At 54.6% G+C, this 13,443-nt stretch overlaps 1 protein-coding gene across 2 annotated transcripts in view; it reads right to left on the reverse strand.

Moving 5' to 3' along the window:
- Nucleotides 1-13,443, reverse strand: part of CA12 (carbonic anhydrase 12) — a 60,759-nt gene that overhangs the window by 39,276 nt on the left and 8,040 nt on the right. For both annotated transcript variants that reach the window (XM_055129633.1, XM_055129632.1), the window contains exon 2: nt 13,040-13,060. In XM_055129633.1, the coding sequence (XP_054985608.1) occupies nt 13,040-13,060 (21 nt within the window). The remainder of the gene's footprint in view (nt 1-13,039; nt 13,061-13,443) is intronic.

Genomic DNA, 13,443 nt, shown 5'->3' on the forward strand with positions numbered 1-13,443 from the left:
GAGGGCAGGCCTAAGGATTAGGGGCTGAGAATTATGATTTATCATAAACAAATGAAAGCCAAGAAATCAAACTTGGTACCCAAGGTGTTCATTTTTTTTTTCAGGGTGAAGAAGAGAAATTGGAGCCACACCTGCCCCCGTCACTCCTGAGCAAGCTGCCAAACACAGCTCGGTCCCTGAGTCCTGGGCCCCCTGCCCGTCTTCCCTGAGCCTCGCGTACAAGGGCAAAGTGGCTGCACCACCCACCAGGGTGCAACCAGGAGCACACAGCAGCCCAGGGCCCAGAGGCTGAAATCTCCATTCTTCCTTTGCTTGTCCAACCTTTCAGAGAGCGTTCTCCCTTTCACCTCATTTGGAAACAAATCTCTCACTCCCCCTGGGTCTCCTCTTACTCCTAATGAGATATGCATGATGTGGCATTTCATTGCAGACTGGTTGGACCTCTGAAATCCTAGCATCCCCGATCAAGTACCATTTCTCCATGGTGCCTTCCTTGACGCTTAGAACCAAAAAAAATAAATAAACGGAGAAACAAATGTCTCTTTCCTTATTCATGCAACACACATGTCCCCCAGCACATGCCCTGGCACTCAACATAGCAACAGAGAAACCCCGTGGAAAGGGGTGTGCTCCCCACCCAACACACAATTCCTTCATTTAAAAAAAATAACAAAAAAGAAAAAAGATGGACTGGAGCAATAGCACAGCAGGTAGGGCGTTTGCCTTGCATGTGGCCGACCTGGGTTCGAGTCCCAGCATCCCATATGGTCCCCTGAGCACTGCCAGGAGTAATTCCTGAGTGCAGAGCCAGGAGTAACCCCTGTGCATCGCCAGGTGTGACCCACAAAACAAAAAAAGGAAAAAAAAAGAATTCCTCCTTTTGGACAACTCTCTCTGGGCCTAATAATGGCTTCTGGCTCACTTCTGAACCCCCTCAAGATCCTGGGACATTGACCTGTTCCAGCAGGTTTAATATGCACAGGAACTACCACTGGGAGAAAAAAAAATAGGTCCAATGGTAATTGGGCAAGCCCACCATCACGCAAAGACTACACCTGGCCACTGACCCGGGATGAAGCAGCTTCAAGGGGCAGTTGGGTGATGCAGGCGGTTAGTGAGAGCATGAAGTTCCTAAAGTCGTCACAGTGTTTTCTGACCAGGAATCTCACCACACTCAGCCTGACTCAGGATACGAACGTGCCCTGCCTGATTCTTATTGATGGGCAAGTTTAAAAATTATACCAAAAAGTTTGTTAAGAGAGGGAAGCGGGGGAGAAAAAGGTTTTTCAAGAGCTGGGGATCCTCCTTGGAACTGCCAGAAAAGTCACTTGAAGAATTTACCAAATTAAGGAAGAACTGCAAAGGTCAGCATTGCAGGTTCAGGGAAATAACACCGCCTGACGTGTGTGACGCCCGGTGCCCGCCCCACACTGCAGGGTTCTTCGCAAGAATCACAAGAATAAAAGCCAAGCATCAACAGACTTTCCTTTGAAGAACAGAATGATGATGGAACCCACCACTGCTGGGTATTTATCCAAAGAGTGCAAAAACACAAATTCAAAGAGGTATCAGCACCCCTGTGTTCATTGCAAGATTACCCACAATAAGTAAGATATGGGAACAATCGAAGTGCCAGGGGTGGATTACCAAAGAAACAACGGGACTCACAAAGGAGTATCAGGAGAGCAGCACACTGCAGAGATGTCTCTCCACCCCGTGCCAGGCTGATTTCATCAGGCACCTCGGAGGGGATGCAGGTGTGTCCCTCCACTTGCCCCAAAAGAACCTCAGCAGCCACAGACCCCTAGAACCCAATCACCACCACTCTCATGGCCGACCCTACTGACTTCCAGAGCCCCCCACCCGCATGGGATTGAATCCCCCGAGAAACCCAGGTATGTGAGACTTGTGACTGAAATCTCCATGTTTCCGGAGTTGGGAATGGGCCCCTTCACCCACCTCCCCACACTTCCACTCTCCTGGCAGTCATGCCCACAAACTGCCTCTGGGAGCCGTGGAAGCGCATTAATAGCCATGATGCAGACTCACAAATGAATCTCAGAAGAGGGCGGCACACTGCAGAGATTCCTCCTGATGCCAAAATCACATTCCAGTTAAAGCACTGTAGCACTACAGTCCCATTGTTCATCGATTTGCTCGAGTGGGCAACAGTTACGTCTCCATCGTGATACTTGTTGTTACTGTTTTTGGCATATTGAGTAAGCCACGGGGAGCTTGCCAGGCTCTTGGTAGCTTGCCGGGATCTCTGAGAGGGAAGGAGGAATCGAACCTGGGTTGGCTGCGTGCAAGGCAAATGCCCTACCCACTGTGCTTTTGCTCCAGTCCATCTAGTTAAAAAATGGAAAAAAAAATTAATTCCTGTTTTAGCACCCTACAAAAAAATTGTAGAATTTCAGGAGTGCACGGCCGATAATTCATACAATCATGCCACTGATTTACCAACAGTAGCACACCAAATGTGATGGGGTGCAAGGTAGAAGACAACCAATCTTGATAAAAATATTCATAACAGGCAATACAAAATAAATTATTTAGCATCTGCCTTTGGGGCAGGCTTGGGTGGTGGGGGGAAAACTCAAAATAAAGGTGGTGTCATGGTGGTGGGATTGGTGTTGGAATATTGGATGCAAGCAAGTACTGTGTGCCACTCTTCGAAAGTAAGAAAATTTAAAAAGGAAAAGGAAAAAGTGATAACACACACACACATCATGAAACTCAGATTGATTACCGAAGAGAAATGTCACCTGTCACTGTGACAGCAGGCAAACTGCAATTTCACTAATTTGTGGGAGATTAAGAAACAAAACAGCAAATCTTAGATTATGAGAACAAAACAGTAGTTACCAGAGGGAAAGGTGGTGGGAGGAATAACTCAGGCAAGGGGGTGGATGATGGATTGTGCTGTGGGAGCTGGGAACTAGACTTTTGGTACTAAGCCCAACATCGAGGCACAGATGCTGAAAGATAACTCCATACACCTAACATCCTTAAAATGTTATAACCCAGGGCCAAAAGGTTAATGCACATTGCACATACTTTGTATGTAAAAGGCCTGGCTTCAATCCCTGGCACCAAATGATCCCCTGAACACTGAGTCCTCCCCCCCACCACACACACACACACACACACACACACACACACACACACACACACACACACGTTATAATTCAATGTGATGTTTTTAAAAAAGTTAAGATTCTGGGGGCTGGAGCGATAGCACAGTGGGTAGGGCATTTGCCTTGCATGCAGCTGACCCGGGTTTGAGTCCCAGCATCCCATAGGGTCCCCTGAGCACCGCCAGGAGTGATTCCTGAGTGCATGAGCCAGGAGTAACCCCTGAGCATCGCCAGGTGTGACCCAAAAAGCAAAAAAAAAAAAAAAAATCAAGTTCAGATTCCAACTAAGTAATTCTCCAAGCAAACTCCAAGTCCCCATGGGGTTGGGGGGTAGGGGTGAGGGAGGGCTCAGTGTGGGGGTGCAGACATCTGTGAACCTGCAGGCATGAGGAAGCAGGTGTGAGTACCCTTCCTTCCCGAGCCTGGCCCGCACCCCGGGACTGCAGTGCTCGTGTGCCCTGACCATGCCCTGCCTCTGACCTCCTTCCCGGCCTGTCCTTCCCCCTGTCCTCCACCTCTCTAGTCTCCCTTCTGTCCCCAGAGCCGAGGGCTCTCGGCACTTCAGCTGTCCACTCTCTTCCCCAGCGTCCCCCGGTGCTGTTAAGCCAAGGTGCCCGAGAGGACGGAGACATGCCCAAGCCAGGTGCTCCTGCCGGGAGCCGGCGGGCCTGCTCCCTTGCTCTCTCCAGCCACCTCGCGGGTCTTCACCCTGCTTCCCAGAAGGGCATCGCAGGCAACCAGATCCCAAGTTTGTTTATGTCAACAGGTATTAAGTCTGCTGTGATATCTGTAACCACTAAGCCCTTTATCCCCCTGTGGGTAAGAAAAGCAAGTTAATTTGGCATAATTTGCTTCGGGCAAACCCATATTATTTACATGTAGAGAATGATCAGCATTTCTTTAGAGGTTTTTACACAACACTCGGGTGTGGAGCAGGGGGCATGTGCCCGGCCAGCGGCCAGATAAAAACGAGGAGATAGAAACGGGTGCTCTGGCCCGGCTCCACCCCCCTCCCGGGGCTGCGGGCCCTTCCCTTGCTGTAGCCTCAGGAGGCTTATCGGCCTCCATATTTGCCCTGGGCCCTCCCTAAGCCAGAGCTCCCTGAACTACCTGGCCTACTGTCCCCTTTTCTGGGAAAAGTCACTCAGTTTCTCCCGGTTGCGCCCCAGGCTCTGAGTGCGGCCCTGGGTGGGCAGCCAGGGGAGGTGCCTCAGGATTAGCGGGGCTGGACACACATTTGCATATTCCCTGAAGCCCCGGGAGACTCGCACTCAGCACAGCCAACAGGTGCGCACATCAGCCGCGTGACACCAACAGGGTGACACCAACAGGGCCACCCAGGGGCCCGGACTCTCCCACTCGGGTTTTGCCCTCAGTTCACTCACGGCCCTGAGCTTGGAAGATCTTTCTGAGCCTTCTCCTTAGAACCGCCCCCCAGCCCCCCACTGCCTCTTGAACGAGGCCCCAGTTGCCAGTGGCTTGCAGTGATCCTGACCCACTTTGCTGCCCCTTCCTCCCCACTGAGATCCCCTGCAGTTCCAGAAGGTTCCACCTTGGTGGTGTCCATGCATTTCCCTCTGCCTCACAAGGCCCTGGACCAGGCTGGCCTCAGACGTCACCTGCTCCAGGAAGTCACCCCGTCCTTTCCCCAGGCTCTTGTGAGTCTCGCTCTTCTGAGCGTCCTCTCTGTGTTTCATACCCCCTCCCTAGCTGCTGGCTTCCCCAGATCCTGAGCTCCACGGCAGTAGGGACGCCTTCTAGATCATTCCTTAACTGCCAGAGCAACGCTTTGCACATACTGTGAGCTTGGGGAGCGCTGCAGAGTGTATAGGAACGGCTCACTCAAAATTTCAGTTTTAAATGTTCTTAATAATAAATAGGAAGTTTAAGTATTTCATTCATACACTCACTGTATCACTGTCATCCTGTTGATCATCGATTTGCTCAAGCAGGCGCCAGTAACGTCTCCATTCGTCCTAGCCCTGAGATTTTAGCAGCCTCTCTTTACTCGTCCTTTCCAACGGTGCCACATTGGAGGCTCTTTCAGGGTCAGGGGAGTGAGACCCATCATTGTTACTGGTTTTGGCATATGAATACACCACAGGGAGCTTGCCAGGCATGCCGAGTGGGCAGGAAACTCTCGGTAGCTTGCCGGGCTCTCCGAGAGGGAGAACTAGACAATTCATGGCCGTGTGCGTCTGGGAGCTTTGTTTCATAGTCTCTGGATCTTGGCTGTCGATGGCTGTACCAGCCCTGAAACAGACCATTTCCACTGGTTTGTCTGTGTAGGGCCTATACCTAACTGTGTTCAGGGCTTCCTCCTGCCTCTGTGCTCAGGGGTTGTTCCTAGAAGGCTCTGGGAACCCTAAAGGGTTCTGGGGACTGAGCCTGGGTCAGCACCTACAAGGCACGTGCCCTCCCTGCTTGGCTTTTGCGCCAGCCCTGAAATTAGACCACTTTCACTGGCCTCAGAGACTGATTCTCTTACTCTAAGAAGGCTCTTCCTGGGCTAGTGAGAGCTTCACTTCCACAGGCAGATTCATGCTAACTTATTCAACCGTCAAAGTCGACAACGTGTTTTGTTCTTTGAGAAACAATGAGGCAGTGATTTTTATCTCATTCTGGTTAAAAGGAAGGATTCATGGCATCAAGGAAGGAGCCAGTAGGAAAGTTGAATAATTCATGTTCAAGCGGGCACCAGTAACGTTTCTCATTGAGAGACTTGTTACTGTTTTTGGCATATCCAATACATGGATTAATTAATTTAAATTAATATAATGATATAATAAATAGAAAATATGAAATAGTATATTATTAAATGCTATTTAATATATACTAAGCTATATTTTAATTTGTAAATTAATTATAAAAATATTAGATTTATTGTATCACTTCGTTTTAATCACCTGTTAAGTCATGTTTGTATGGTGATGTAAAGGGAGATTAAAAGTGTGATGAACATGTGGAGTTCACGTCTCTGATTTCTTTGTTTGTTTGGTTTTGGGGCCACACCTGCAATGTGGTCCAGGAGCTTGTGGCTCAGTGCTCAGGTGTTACTGAGCGAGTACCCTTGCCCGTTGTATTATTGCTCTAGCCCCAGACAACTCTGATTTCTGGATTTCAATTTCTCTAGGGCCAGAGCAATAGTGCAGTGCTCTGTGGGTAGAGTGCTCGCCTGTGCTCGCCGGGTTTGACCCCCAACCATCCATCCTGTCCCTGAGCACCGCCGGGCGTGGTCTTGAGCCCAGGTTCAGAGGTGACCCCTGAGCACAGCTGGGTGTGGCCTGAAAACAGACAAACAAACAAACAACCCCCCAGACTCTGTTGGTTATATAACTTGGGCTCGGATCACGAAAAAAAATAACAACCAACTTTCAAAGCAATTTAAGGAGACCTCCTGGAGCACGGGCCAAGGGGAGCTGGCACCCGGCCCGCCTGGCCGCCCCGAGTCCGTCCTGGTGGGACAGCGGCCAGCCACATGAGCCATGCATGACTGCCTCCCGGGACTTGCTAGGAAATCACCTCTCTGTCCCCACCTTCAGGGTCACCTTCTCTCCTGTCTCCACTTCTCCTGCACCTGCAGGAGACGGGCACCTATGAGACACCCGTCAGCGAGAGTGCCCCAAGGAACTGCTTGCCAAGGTCCCCATCCTGCGGTGGCCCTAACTGTGGTCACTGTGGAGAGCCAGGCTCTGAGATCCAGCTGCCTCGGGGGTACTTGCCGGTGCCCCGGGGATGCTCAGACCCCAGGCTAGTGGCTGCAGTGTCACTTCCAAAGCTCAGACGCGCGCGGCAGCGTTTGTCTGCCATGGTGCCAGCTCTCAGCCGCCTTTACAGCATGCAGTTCTTCCTCCCGACCGCCCGGAGCAGGCTTCTCCGCTTCCTGAAAAGCTGGTTTTGTACCAAAATGCTTGTGAATTGAAAACAAATCGGGCCTCGTTTATTCTGCCTGTAGATCTTTGTGATACTGACCCAACACCACTAGAAATTGTTATAAACTTTGCATTGAGTGCAAATGGGAGCACGTTAGACTTCTAAATGGGATGGTTCTCCGTCACCCAAACACCAGGCTGCGCAGCAGGCATGCTAAAAAAGAGAGCCACTGCTGAAACCTGTCTGCACCTCACTCTCTCACTGTTAAATTGTTAACTTAAACATCTCAGCTCCTTTCTTTAGCGTTCCCGGCAATGACCAGGGTGGTTTTCAGTATCTGTGGGGGAAGGACCACACTTCAGTACTTGTGGGGGCCACTGCAGAGGTCTGTCCCTGCTCCAGAGAAGCCGGGGTGCAGGCGGAGAGCTCTGAGTACTGGGGAACGGTCTTGGTGTCTTCTTCCCTTCTAACCAGCTCAGGCCTCGCCCACCGTGCCTTCAGCCCATGCCCCCCAGTGGAGGCGGTCAGGGACAGACCCTGCCGAGCCACCCCTGACCCCGTCCATTCCCCAGAGCCCCCAGGCCAGCCCAGCACTGTCCACACAGCTCGGCGCCCCGTCCAGGCCTCTCTCACAGCTGTTGAGCTCGCCTTTCCCAAATACTTTCTCACGGGGCCAGAGGGGGTGGTCAGGGCTTTCGCCAGCTCCCACAGGGCCGACTGTGCCCTGCTCTTGCCTGAGTGCCAGGCCCGGAGACCAGCTCAGAGCAGCCGGGACAAGTCTGAGCACAGCGGAGGCGGGCCCTCGGCCAGCCGCCTCCTACCCCGGGTTGCCAGGGCGGCGAGGGTCCCTCCAGAGGCCCCCGCCCTGGGACCCAGCTCAGAGCTCTCGGAGCTCGGTGGCGGCTTCTCCCCCAGGCTCCGTTCCAGGGCTGGGCACCAAGGTCTGGGTGCTGAGGCGGCAGAGGGAGGGGCCCGGGTGCCCGACTTCACGACACAGCCGTGGGGCTGGAGCAAGCGGGCGAGAACTGGTCCCCAGAGCCAGGCGAGCGTCACACAGGGCCGCTCAGAGTCCCCCACCCTGCAGGACAAGGTTAGAAAGAACCTTCTAGAGATTGGCATGAGCCAGAGAATTGGAGTTTCTAACCGACTCACAGCCCATGCGTTTCTCTCTGCCAAAGAAATGGTGGGGCTGGCGGGAGCGGGGCGGGAAGGACGTTGTGGTGGGGGTCCCGCCTGCTGGGGGTCCCTCTTGCTGTCCTGTTCAGGAGAGAAAGGACCCTGGAATCCCCAGTGGGGCAGGGCCCAAGCAGAGCACTGCAGAGGGGAGCTGCGGTGAGGGCTACAATCCCGTTTTGCAATGAAGGGGGGAAACCGAAGCCCAGAGAGCTACAGTCCCTCGCCAGCCAGTGGCCGCAGCCAGGCCCTGCTCCGGGACCCTCGCACACGCGACCGTCACGTTTCTCCCCGCCCGCAGGAAGGAAGGCCGGCGTCCCGCCTTTCTGCCCAGCCGGAAGGCCAGCAGGGAACAGTGGCAGGCGAGATCGGGAGAGCCAGTGGCCAAGAGCCAATGTGGCCCTCACAAACCGCAGCGCTGCAGCTCTTGGAGAAAAGCAGGGGATGGTTCTGTGGGTGACCCCACACGGCCGGACAGCCCGGGGTGCCGCGTCCGGGAGTGGGAGCTGTGACCGGGGGCTGAGTGTGTGGTGGTGAGAGGGCGCCGGCCCTGGGGGAAGGAGGCCACTTCCCAGCCTCTGGCCTCTCTGCTCACTCTTCCTCCGGGGGGTGGGTTATGCTCCTCTGACTCCCCCTCAGGGTGGAACAGGAGTCAGGGAGAAACCAGCAGTAAAATCAAGATTCTTCTTCACTGTTCACTGTATCACTGTCATCCCGTTGTTCGTCAATTCACTCGAGTGAGCACCAGTAACGTCTCTATTCCTCCCAGCCCTGAGATTTTAGCAGCCTTCTCTTACTCGTCTTTCCCAGCGATTGGAGGCTCTTTCAGGGTCAGGGGAATGAGACTCATCGTTACTGTTTTTGGCATATCGAATATGCCATGGGGAGCTTGCCAGGCTCTGCTGTGTGGGTGGGATACTCTCGGTAGCTTGCCGGCCTCTCTGAGAGGGATGTGTGTGTGTGTGTGTGTGTGTGTGTGTGTGTGTATAATATACATATATAGAACTATGATTTGTTGCCTACTGTCTGAACTCCATCAAATATGATGTGGTAATTATGGAAAATGGGTAGGGAGTGTCTTATAATGTGTCCGGAAAGTGGCCTGGAGCATGGCGGCGGTTGGGTAGTGGAGGTCAGCTGCTGGGGCTGGGTCCCTCGGGGCGGGGAGGTTCTCACCCACCCCCCTCTGGGGCGCCCCGAATGAGAACAGCCTGGCACAGAGTCCCAAGATTAAGACTAATTAAGATTAATCTTAAGATTTAATTAAGATTCTTCTTAATTAAGATATTTTCTGGGGACCAGGGGCTGGGAGGTATGTGTGACAGTGCTCCCAAGATGGTGTGGGGCTGGACTGGAACTCAGGGCTCCTGCATGCACGGCCTGCGCTCCAGTCCTGGGCTCTCTTGTTTCCTGCTGGGTGTCCTGTCGGGGACTGGAGCCATAGCACAGCGGGTAGGGGGTTTGCCTGGCATGCGGCCGACCTGGCTTTGATTCCTCCACCCCTCTTGGAGAGCCCGGCAAGCTCCCGAGAGTATCCCGCCCGCACGGCAGAGCCTGGCAAGCTCCCCGTGGTGCATTCGATATGCCAAAAACAGTAACAACAAGTCTCACGATGGAGACGTGACTGATGCCCGCTCGAGCAAATCGATGAGCAACGGCACAGGCAGTGCTACAGTGACAATTCTGTTTGGGGCACTGTGATATAGCAGATGTAGCCGCTGCACCTGAGGCACGGTCAGACTCCAGGAAAGGGGGGACACGCTCACGGTGTGTGTGTGTGGGTGGCCTCCACACTCCCCTTCTAGCCCCTCTCCTGTGTCTCTTCTCTAAGTGAGTTCTCTGCCGACTCAGCAGAAAACAGGGTGGTGGGGCACAGGCTCGCTCAGCAGCAGTCCCCGAAAAGCAGGTCTGTGCCTGGGAGGGGCAGCCTGGGGACTTGGCTGCCCACCCAGGGCGCCCCTCGTCCTCAGAGAGGCACCCCCAGTGCACCCCAGCGCAGAGGCCCAGCTCACTGTTGGGCCGTGTGGCTCAGCACGGCCACACCGCGAGTGTGCCAGTCTCTCTGGGGAGACCCCGCAGCTCCCAGGGGCTCTCCCTCCCCGCCCCCACTGCGGGAGCCCAGCTGGCTGCTGCACACCCCCCTCCGCCCATCAAGCCGCCCTGGGCTCGTCCTTCTGCGGCCTCAGCGAAGGGCAGGAGGCCCACGGGCTGCCTGGAGGCGGCAGGAAAGATGCTCCTGTGCAGGGGTGCAGTGCCCAGGGACACCCCCTGCCCTCCCTGAACACCATGCGTCTCGGCTCCCTGCTGGGCAGGGCCCCAGCCTCTGCTGAGGGGTGCCACGAGGGGTGGGGAGACTCAGGAGACGACGCCACTGACTCGGGCCCAGCTGGACAGGGGACGGGTACGAGGTGGACCTGTAGTGGCGCGAGAGGCTCCGCAGAACCCCCCGCCCCGCAGGGCCCGGGAAGCCTAGTGAGCAGCGCATTTGGGAAGAGCTCGCTGATCCAGGTGCACACGATGCCAGTGACCCAAAGCCATAATCTGAGACCACGGAGGTGTTGGTTTCATGTTGGCCCCCGGACATTGCTCAGGAGCACAGGGGTGACGCCCAGCGACACTCAGCTAAGGAGGTGATCACCGTTGGCCTGAGGACCCAGCCGCACACCTGGGCCTCCGGACCACACACAGGTGCCCACAAGGTCGTGGGGCGCCGGGGGCAGGAGTGGGTCCCGCAGACCCCAGGCGAGCACCCTCACCCCTGGACTCTCTCTCCGGCCCCAGGGGCTCCCATCCCGACAAGCTCTTCCCCTGCCAGGCCCAGGCGCTCCCGCCAGTCTCCTTGAGTTCCCGTTGGAAGGGCCTGAGCCAGTCTCAGCTTCTCTCTGGACTCGCCCCTCCAGACTCGCCCCTCCAGACTCGCCCCTCCTGACTTGCTCCTCCTGACTTGCCCCTCCAGACTCACCCCTCCACACTTGCCCCTCCAGACTCGCCCCTCCACTGCATCTGCCCTGCCACTGCTCCTGGCTTCACTCTCACCACCGCCTCCAGGCAGGACAGGGATTGTCCAAGAGCCCCCCCCACCCCTCCCCCGCCCCCCCACTGTCCTTCCCCACATCTCTTGCCCCAGACAGGTGGATCCTTCTACAGCCCAGACGGTCTCTGCCCAGCTCCTCCATCTACTGTCCAAAGTGGGGAAGGACAGGACGAACCCTCCTGCCTCCGGTTTGTCCCGACGAACCCTTCAGTCCTAGATCCCGCTCCTGCGACTCCCCCATGCTGCCCCCAAATGCCACCTTGCCTGTTTACCCCCCTCACGACGTGCCAGGTCCCACCACTGCATTCACCGACAGCACTTCCTCCGCTCACTCTGCCCCCGAACCTTCCCCAACCTTCAGGGTCCAAGTAAAAGTCCTTCTCTGACCGTCCAGTCCTTACACGCTCACCTTCCCCCGAGCCACGAGAGCACTGGTTGCTCATCATCTGTCACTGGTATCGGTTATATCCTGCTCAGGCTTGTAAGCTTGGAGTACTTCCTCGCTGCAGACCTCAGCCTACCCTACTCATGTTGTGCCCACTAAGCGTCATTCAGTGCACATAGTGAATCCAAAGGGGACGTTCTGTAATGACAGAGCTAGGTGCTGGCAGAACAAAGAGGAGTGTGGACTCACACGGTGATCGTTCTCTGCCTCCCGGGCCAACAAACACGTGACGGTTAACTTTTGCTCAGCCAAGACCGGGGGGCTTGAGCCACCCGCCTCACGCAGGCCAGGATGCCCGTTCCTGCCTCCTGCTCACCACCAAGTCTGCCTTGCCCAGTCCTGCGGCTCTGTCCCTAACCAAACACCATGAATGTTCCAGCCTGGGCCGCCTGCCACCACCAGGGCCTCACCCTGCGGCCCAGAGCTCAGACGGGCACAAAAGGGCCAGTCTTCAGCAACCCTCTGCTCAGGACCAGGGTCCATTCCCTGCCCTGAGGCTCTGCATAGACTCTGCTGCCACCGGCTTTCTCGCTGTCACAAGAGTATTGAAGAGCTTTACTACAGTCCTTCAAAGTCTAGTAATTGAGCTTCCATATGGCCCCGCTATACCACGTCTGGGAATATATCCCAAGGATGCAAAAAAAGCACAGTAGAAATGACATCTGTACCCATATGTTCATTGCAGCACTGTTCACAATAGTCCAAATCTGGAAATAACCCAAGTGCCCTAGCACAGATGATTGGTTAAAGAAATTTTGGTACATCTACAAAATGGAATACTATGCAGCTGTTAGGAGAGATGAAGTCATGAAATTTGCTTATAAATGGATGGACATGGAGCATATCATGCTAAGTGAAATGAGTCAGAAAGAGAGGGACAGACATAGAGGGACTGCACTCATTTGTGGAGTATAGACTAACATCACATGAGGCTGACACCCAAGGACAGTAGATACAAGGGCCAGGGGGATTGCCCTATAACTGGAAGACTGCTTCATGAGCGGAGGGGAGAAGGCAGCTGGAATAGAGAAGGGATCACTAAGAAAATGATGGCTGGAGGAACCAGTCGGGATGCGAAATGTGTGTTGAAAGTAGATAATGGACCCAACATGCTGACCTCTCAGTCTCTGTGTTGCAAGCCATATGCCCCAAAGTAGAGAGAGAGTATGGGGAATATTGTCTGCCATGGAGGCAGGGGGAGGATGGGAAAGGGGGGGTATACCGGGGATATTGGTGGTGGGGAATGTGCACTGGTGGAGGGATGGGTGTTTGATCATTGTGAGATTGTAACCCAAACATGAAAGCTTGTAACTATCTCACGGTGATTAAATAATATAAAAAAAAATAAGAAAGACAAAATAGAAGAGCTTTACTTACCCAAATAGCTCCACTTGGATCCTGCAAAGAACAAAACAAAGCCCGTCAGTACTACGGAGCTGGAGCAAGAAAAGCTACAGGTTTGATTTAACAATGGGGAGACTGAAAAGGTGGGGGGATGCCTAGGCATGACAACATAGTCTGGAGGGCTTGGCAGAGCCGCTGTGACCCCGGGGGATGCCCTGGGCGGTGAGTTCCTATCAGGGAGGAGAGTGAACTAGCAGCTCCCGGGACCTCAGAGATGCCGAACTAAGCTCCCGGATCCATGCAAGCCCCAGGGCGCCTGGCGTGTCCATGCCAGGCTGGAAGCCCTGCCCCCACACTGCCCCCGTGTCCCTCTGGCCAGCCCGTTTCAGTCGACTGTCCATCATCTCACAGCCTGACCCAGAGTTCGGGGAATCCGG

This window comes from Sorex araneus, chromosome 2 (assembly GCF_027595985.1).
Source record: "Sorex araneus isolate mSorAra2 chromosome 2, mSorAra2.pri, whole genome shotgun sequence".
NCBI lineage: Eukaryota > Metazoa > Chordata > Mammalia > Eulipotyphla > Soricidae > Sorex > Sorex araneus.